The following is a 7,230-nucleotide window of genomic DNA, read 5'->3' as shown; positions in this document are numbered from 1 at the left end:
TTGATTAACAGCTAGTTAATGTTGGAAGTCATTTAATACGTACAATTGTTTGAATTAATAGTATGCATCACCAAAGCACATTTATTTTTGCTATGTGAACTATTAATGATGCTACCTACGGTATCAGTTATCCTATTTTATTAGTAAGAAAATAACCCTGAATTAATAAGCCATCAATGGAAACAAATAATATAAATATATCCACTTGATTGACCACCATGCCACACCCTAGGTTTTGTGTTTCTATACATATATATCAAATTAAAGTATATATATACAAGCACATAATATTTTACTAGTTTCTACAATAACATCCCGTAAAATAAACCCAACGAATTCAAACCTAATTAATTACAAGCAGCTATGCATATAGAACTTTGAAGTCGACTCATAAAGACATTATTGCATACAGCATGTGAACATGAAACCTTCCCATGCTAACCCAATATTTAATAATGCTTTTCTAAGCCTCAACTTGCTCCGTTTCTTGCGGAACTTGCTTCTCTCTATATATATACATTCATAATAATACAGACATCACGTACAAATTACAGAGAGAAAAAGGAGAGAGGAAAGAGAGGGGATAGAGGAGAGATGGCAAAGGAGCATTTCAGCCACGACCACCCCCTGACCTTTCAGCAATGGCAGGAAGGAAAACATTGCTCCGGCTGCAAGTTTCCCATCGTCCATGGATCGGTGTACAAGTGCTGGGAATGCAACTTCTACCTTCACGAACAGTGCTTCAAAGCCAAGCGCTACTTTAAGCACCCTTTCCACACCACTCACCCTCTCAACCTTCATCCCAAACCCACTTATCCCGGCCGTTTCTTTTACTGCGAGATCTGCCGCCAGGAAGGCCATGGCTTTTCCTATGGCTGTTCCGACTGTGACTTTGACCTCCATATCCATTGCGCTTTGGCACCTCTTGGCACTGGAGGCACTGGTTATTCTAGGTATAATTATAATTATAATTATAATTACCCCCAAAACGCGTCCGGATCCTATGGAGGAGGTAATTATAACAACTATTACCCCCAAAACAGCACGCCAAGCCATGGAGGTGATTATCCTGCAGGTTACCCACCAGCCGGAGCATATCAATATCATGGGGACAACCCACAATTCCATAATAATCCAAGTGATTATTATGCTACTGGGAATGAGTTTCCACAGGGCAACCAGCAGTCAGCAGATTATGCTGATCAGTATGATCCTGAATCTACAGACGATACCCTTTTCCCCCAGAAGAATTTCCCAAATCCAGCTATTAACCAGGAAAACCGGCCAACAGATGCTCAGTTTGGGCAAGTATCTGATGCTGCAAGCGATGAATCTATTGCCAATTCTCCTAACAATACAGCTGCCCTTTCGAATGAACTTTCACAAACTGATGATCAGTATCATCCGGTTCTTGAAACGGCTGCCAATGCTTCTGCAGGACAGTACTACTCTCCACAAGACGGTCAATCCGGGCCGGAATCTGATGCTAATCGAACAACAAAGGTGTCACGAGCTGGTGATGAAAATCAAGCACTGTCGCAAGATGCGGAGCACTTCGTCCACCACACTCTGCGGCCTTATAATGTCCCGCAGGGGGATCCTGTTCTTTGCTCGGTTTGCAACCAGAAGCTTTCTGGCTCGACTTATAGGTGCAGCGTCCACCTACACGAGTCGTGTTTTCACTTAGTCGAGCAAGAGGAAGAAGAAGAAGAAGAGTCTGGAGAACATTTAGTAGAAGCCTCGAAAGATGTTGCCAAGTCCCATATGAAAATACGTAAGCATGAATTTAAAACTACAGAGCATGAACCTGCTACCACGAAAATTGTAGCTCGTAAATTTGTTGCCACAAAAACTAGACGAAGGCCCTCGCAACAAAAGGATCAGTCTCTCTTGACAGGTAAAGATCTCAAACCCCTTTAATATTTTTTACTCCTCCCCATACAAGAAATGAGAAGGTGAAACACAGACGTACGTTTCTTTCTTTTTTATTTTTTAGCTTTAAATATGTAAAAATATAATTGACTAATAATGTTGGGTGTATTAGTGTGAAAAATATGATTATGGAACTGATGTGGCTTGTGCTACAATATTAAATGAATAAGGCTCTGAGGACGAATCAGAAGAAGGCGCAAAAGAAGAAGGAGAAGAAGAGTCTGAAAGTACAGCCCATGAACCTGCTGCCACTAAAATTGTAGCTCGTAAATCTGTTGCCATAAAAACTAGACGAAAGCCCTCTCAACAAAATGATCAATCTCTATTGAAAGGTAAAGATCACAAACCCTCTCAATCGCTTCTAGTCCTTTCCATACAAGAAATGGGAATTAGGTGATAGAGAGTTTTTTTTCAGCCTTCATACACATGTATGTAAGAATATAGTGGATTAATATTGTCGGGTATATTACCGTGAAAAGTGTGATTACTGTACTAACTTGACTTTTTCTACTATTGAACAAGACTCAAAGCAAGAATTAGAAGAATGCCTAGAGGAGGATGATGATGATGATGATGATGATGGTGAAATTCCTCAAAATCCTTCTGATTCTTCTGAGGACGAATCAGAAGAAGAAGGAGAAGAAGAGTCTGAAAGTACAGCCCATGAACCTGCTGCCACTAAAATTGTAGCTCGCAAATCTGTTGCCATAAAAACTAGACGAAAGCTCTCTCAACAAAATGATCAATCTCTATTGAAAGGTAAAGATCAAAAACCCTCTTAATCGCTTCTACTCCTTTCCATACAAGAAATGGGAATTAGGTGATAGAGAGTTTTTTTCAGCCTTCATACACATGTATGTAAGAATATAGTGGATTAATATTGTCGGGTATATTACCGTGAAAAGTGTGATTACTGTACTAACTTGACTTTTTCTACTATTGAAGAAGACTCAAAGCAAGAATTAGAAGAATGCCTAGAGGAAGATGATGATGATGGTGGTGAAATGCCTCAAAAACATTATTTGATCAAGCTACAAGGGAATATGCCTCAGCTTAAGCATAAATCTGAAGCTATAGACCACAAATTGGTTGACACAAGAATTGTTGCCCATAAATCTTTCGCCACTAAAACCAGTCAAAGGACCTCTCAACAAAATGATCCATCTACATTGAAAGGTAAATAATATGAACCCTTTAATCTATTCTACTCCTCTCCACACAAGAAATGAGTTTTTTTTTTCTAACTTTAATATGTGTGTGCACGCACAAAAATATTCTGTATATTATTGTAAATTATAGTACTGACTTAACTTGTGTTACTATTCAATAAGACTAAGGATGATGATGAAGAACCAGAAAATATTTTGTAGAATCCTCGATTGAACTCCAAGGAAAATTCTTGAGCATAAACATAAATTTAAAACAATAGCCCATGAATCTATTAGCACTAAAATTGTAGCCCCTAGTTCAATCCCCACTCAAACAAGAGGAAGGCTTTCTCAAAAGACAATTAGGATAAAGATCACCAACCGCCTTAATCTATTCTACTCCTTTCCATTCCATACAATAAATGTCTATTCTACTCCTTTCCATACAATAAATGAGAAGGTGACAGGGAGTAGTTTTTTTTTTTTCTTTTGTTTTTAAGATGTAAAACATACACAGACACATATATATGTAAAACTTTAGTTGATTAATATTGCTGGGTATATTACTATGAATAAAGTGATTATAGTACTGACTTGGCTTGTGCTACTATATATTAAGCAAGACTCAAATGAAGAATTAGATGAAGGCCAAGAAGAAGAAGAGGAAGAAATGTCTAGAAAACAATTTGTAAAATCCTCGACTAATTCAATCAAGCTGCAAAGGAAAATGCTTCAGCATAAGCATAAATTTGAAACAATAGACCACAAATTTGTTGATACTAAAATTTATGCTCATAAATCTGCTAGCACTAAAACCAGACCAAGGATCACTCATAGAAACAATCCATCTATGGTGAAAGGTAAAATTAGCGAACCGTCTTAATCTCTTTTGCTTCTCTCCATACAAGAAATGAGAAGGTGATAAAGATGAGTTTGTATTTTTGTTTTTTAGCTTTAACAAATATACATGCAAAAATTATAGTTCATTAATATTGTAGGGTTTATTACTGTGAAAAATGTGGTTATGGTACTGATTTGTCTTATGCTAATATTGAACAAAACTCAGAGGAAGAATCAAAAGAAGGCCCAAAAGAAGTGGAGGAGGAAGAAGAGAGAGAAGGGTCCAAAAAACTTTTGGTAGAATCCTCAGCTGATTCAGTTGAGCTCCAATTGAAAATGATTCAGCGTAAACATAAATTTGAAACTATAGCCCATGAAGTTGGCACAAAATTTGTAGCCAGTAAGTCTATTGCCACTAAAACGAAAGGAAGGCTCCCTCAACAAGACAATCAATATCTATTGAAACGTAAATCACCAACCACCTTAATCTCTTCTACTCCTCTCCATACATGAAGTAAGAAAGTGATAAGAGTAGTTCTTTCTTTTTTAGCTTTAATATATACAAATATATATGTAAAAATATAGTTGGTTAATATTATTGGGTATGTTATGAAAATGTGTTATGGTACTAACTTAACTTGTACTACTATTGAACATGACTCAGAGGAGGAATTAGAAGAAGACCCAGAAGAAGAAGAAGAAATGTTTGGAAAACATTTTGTAGAATCCTCAGTTGATTCAATTGAGATGCAAAGGAAAGTGGTTGAGCATAAACATAAATCTAAAACTATAGCCCTTGAATCAGTTGACACTAAAATTGTCGCACGTAAATCTGTTGCCACTAAAACCAGACCAAGGATCTCTCAACGAAATGGTCAATCTATGTTGAAAGGTAAAATCCTACCCCTTTAATCTCTTTTACTCCTCTCCATTCAAGAAAAGAGAGGCATCTAGACAAGTTCTTTTTCAACTTTAACACACACACACACACACACACATATATATGTTAAAATATATAGTTCATTATATAATATTGTTAGGTATGTTACTATGAAAAATGTGATTATGGTTCTGACTTTGCTTGTGCTACTATCGAACAAATTCAGAGGAAGAATCAAAAGAAGGCCAAGAAGAAGAAGAAGAAGAAGAAATGTCTGGAAAACATTTCCCAGAATCCTCAACTGATTCAGGTGAGCTCCAAATGAAAACGCTTGAATTGTAAGCATAAATTAAAATGAAACTATAGAACATGAATTTGTTGACACTAAAATATTGCAGCCCATAAATCAGTTGGCACTAAAGGAAGAGGAAGGCTCTCCCAACAAGATGATCAATATCTCTTGAAAGGTAATGATCACCAACACCCCAGTCTCTTCTACTGCTCTCCTTTATGTAAAGTAGATGAAAATGTGATAGAAAGGAGTTCTTTTTTAGTTGCAAATATATGTAAAAGTATTGTTAATTTATATTGTTGTGTATATTATTAACTTGGCTTGTGCTATTGTTGTACAAGGCTCAGAGAAAGAATTAAAAGAAGGCCCAAAAGAAGAACAACAAGAAGACTCTGGAGAACATCATGTTATAGCCTCAGTTGATGCAATAGTGCTTCAGATGACCAAACGACTAGCTCAATTGGTTAAGAACCTGGGACAAAATTTGGTCAAATTTAAAATAGTTTTGAGCTTCTTCACCTTTTCTTCTCGGGGCTGGGAAATTTTCCTTACCGGTCTATTCTTGATTGCTCAGTTGATTAAGAACGTAGGACAAAATTTTGCCAAATTAAAACTAGTTTCGAACTTCTACACTTTTTCTTCTTGGGGCTGCAAAATCTTCCTGGCTGGTCTATTCTTGATCGCTCAATTGATCAAGAAAGTGGGACAACGTTCAACCAAATTTAAATTAGTTTCAGGGTTCTACACTTTTTCTTCTTGGGGCTGGAAAATCTTCATGGCTGGTTTCTTCTTCATTGCTCAATCTATTAAGAATGTGGGACAAAGTTTGGCCAAATTTAAATTAGTTTCAAGTTTCTACACTTTTTCTTCTTGGGGTTGGAAAGTCTTCCTGGTTGGTCTATTATTGATTGCTCAATCGATTAAGAATGTGAGACAAAGTTTGGCCAAATTTAAATTAGTTTCAAGTTTCTACACTTTTTCTTCTTGGGGTTGGAAAGTCTTCCTGGTTGGTCTATTATTGATTGCTCAATCGATTAAGAATGTGAGACAAAGTTTGGCCAAAATAAGTTTGAGTTCCCACTCTTTTTCTTCTTCGGGTCGCAAAATCTTCCTACTTGGTCTATTCTTCTTGATCACTTTGTGGTGTCTTAGCTTCTTCCTTCGCCGTTGGGTTTGCTACTTTTGTCAGGCTGTCACTTATTAAGTTGTGTTCAATTGTCAAGACTGCTTGTTCTTGTTCTTATTGTTAACTTAAATTTGTTGGGAGAGTTATTCTCTTCAATTGTCAAGACTGCGTGTTCAATTGTCAAGACTGCTTGTTCTTGTTCTTATTGTTAACTCAAATTTGTTGGGAGAGTTATTCTCTTCAATTGTCAAGACTGCTTGTTCTTGTTCTTATTATTAACTCAAATTTGTTGGGAGAGTTATTCTCAATTGAAATACCCAAAATTTGTCGGGAGCTTTTCCTCAGTTGAAAACTTGAAATAAATGCAAATATTGCTTGAATAATTGAGTATACAAATGCTTTACGAGTTGTTGATTCAAATAGCCCAAATTTGTTGGGATCTTTATAAAAATTCAAATACCCTATATTCGTTGGGAGTTTTTCCTTAGTTGGAAACTTGAAATAGATGCAAATATTGCTTGAATAATTGAGTATACAAATTCTTTAAGAGCTAGAAATGGGAAATGCAAATGACGTGTACATTTAGTTTTACAGTAGATTTGATTTTTTTTTTTTTTGTTTTAATTGCTATATCAAACAATCAGAATAAACGAAATTGTTATGTTGCCCAACACGGACAATATAATATTTGTCCAATGCAGACAAAATCAAAAGGAGAGAGTAGGCTCCACTCCCTCCCCCTCTCTCTCCTCCCACCTAGGTAAACCCAATACGAACAAGATAACATTTCTCTTAAAGCAAAAAAGAGAAACTCAAAGAAAATAAGGAGAGAGGGACTAAGAATAATCTAATAATATCCTCTGTAAGAGTGAAAAACTCAGTGGCAGCGATTCTCCAAACTTAATTAATTATTATTACTTATTTAAATAGTTCAATCGTGCTTTTGGTTTTCAATCAATTAATTTTAATCGTATTTCTGGTTTGTTGTGAACACATTTTGTGTAACAACTTA

At 36.2% G+C, this 7,230-nt stretch overlaps 1 protein-coding gene across 6 annotated transcripts; it reads left to right on the top strand.

Annotated features, from left to right (window-relative positions):
* Positions 1-521: 521 nt before the first annotated feature.
* LOC127802823 (uncharacterized) lies at positions 522-6,601 on the top strand. 6 transcript variants are annotated; one of them, XM_052338865.1, is made up of 8 exons: positions 525-1,897; positions 2,103-2,141; positions 2,566-2,691; positions 2,881-3,108; positions 4,585-4,812; positions 5,027-5,110; positions 5,211-5,267; positions 5,434-6,601. In XM_052338865.1, exons 1-8 carry the CDS (start codon positions 595-597, stop codon positions 6,294-6,296), a joined length of 2,928 nt encoding a protein of 975 aa, XP_052194825.1. In that variant the 5' UTR covers positions 525-594; the 3' UTR covers positions 6,297-6,601. The 6 variants fall into 6 exon arrangements, with proteins under 6 accessions (XP_052194828.1, XP_052194826.1, XP_052194825.1 ...); XM_052338863.1 differs by having other exon boundaries at positions 528-1,897; positions 5,199-5,267; XM_052338866.1 differs by lacking the exon at positions 2,881-3,108 and having other exon boundaries at positions 523-1,897; positions 5,199-5,267.
* Positions 6,602-7,230: the final 629 nt, after the last annotated feature.

The sequence above is a fragment of the Diospyros lotus genome, chromosome 5 (genome assembly GCF_014633365.1).
Source record: "Diospyros lotus cultivar Yz01 chromosome 5, ASM1463336v1, whole genome shotgun sequence".
In the NCBI taxonomy this organism is placed as follows: domain Eukaryota; kingdom Viridiplantae; phylum Streptophyta; class Magnoliopsida; order Ericales; family Ebenaceae; genus Diospyros; species Diospyros lotus.
The sequence above is the reverse complement of the archived record's forward strand: the minus strand, read 5'-3'. Positions and strand labels throughout refer to the sequence as shown.

What these genes read in the sequence shown, in the direction of transcription:
- LOC127802823 (XM_052338863.1), top strand. Translation starts at nt 595, where the DNA reads ATGGCAAAGGAGCATTTCAGCCACGACCACCCCCTGACCTTTCAGCAA. An exon ending in TGATCCATCTACATTGAAAG is followed by an intron (nt 3,109 to 4,584) that starts GTAAATAATATG and finishes AACATGACTCAG; the next exon opens with AGGAGGAATTAGAAGAAGAC. An exon ending in TGGTCAATCTATGTTGAAAG is followed by an intron (nt 4,813 to 5,026) that starts GTAAAATCCTAC and finishes GAACAAATTCAG; the next exon opens with AGGAAGAATCAAAAGAAGGC.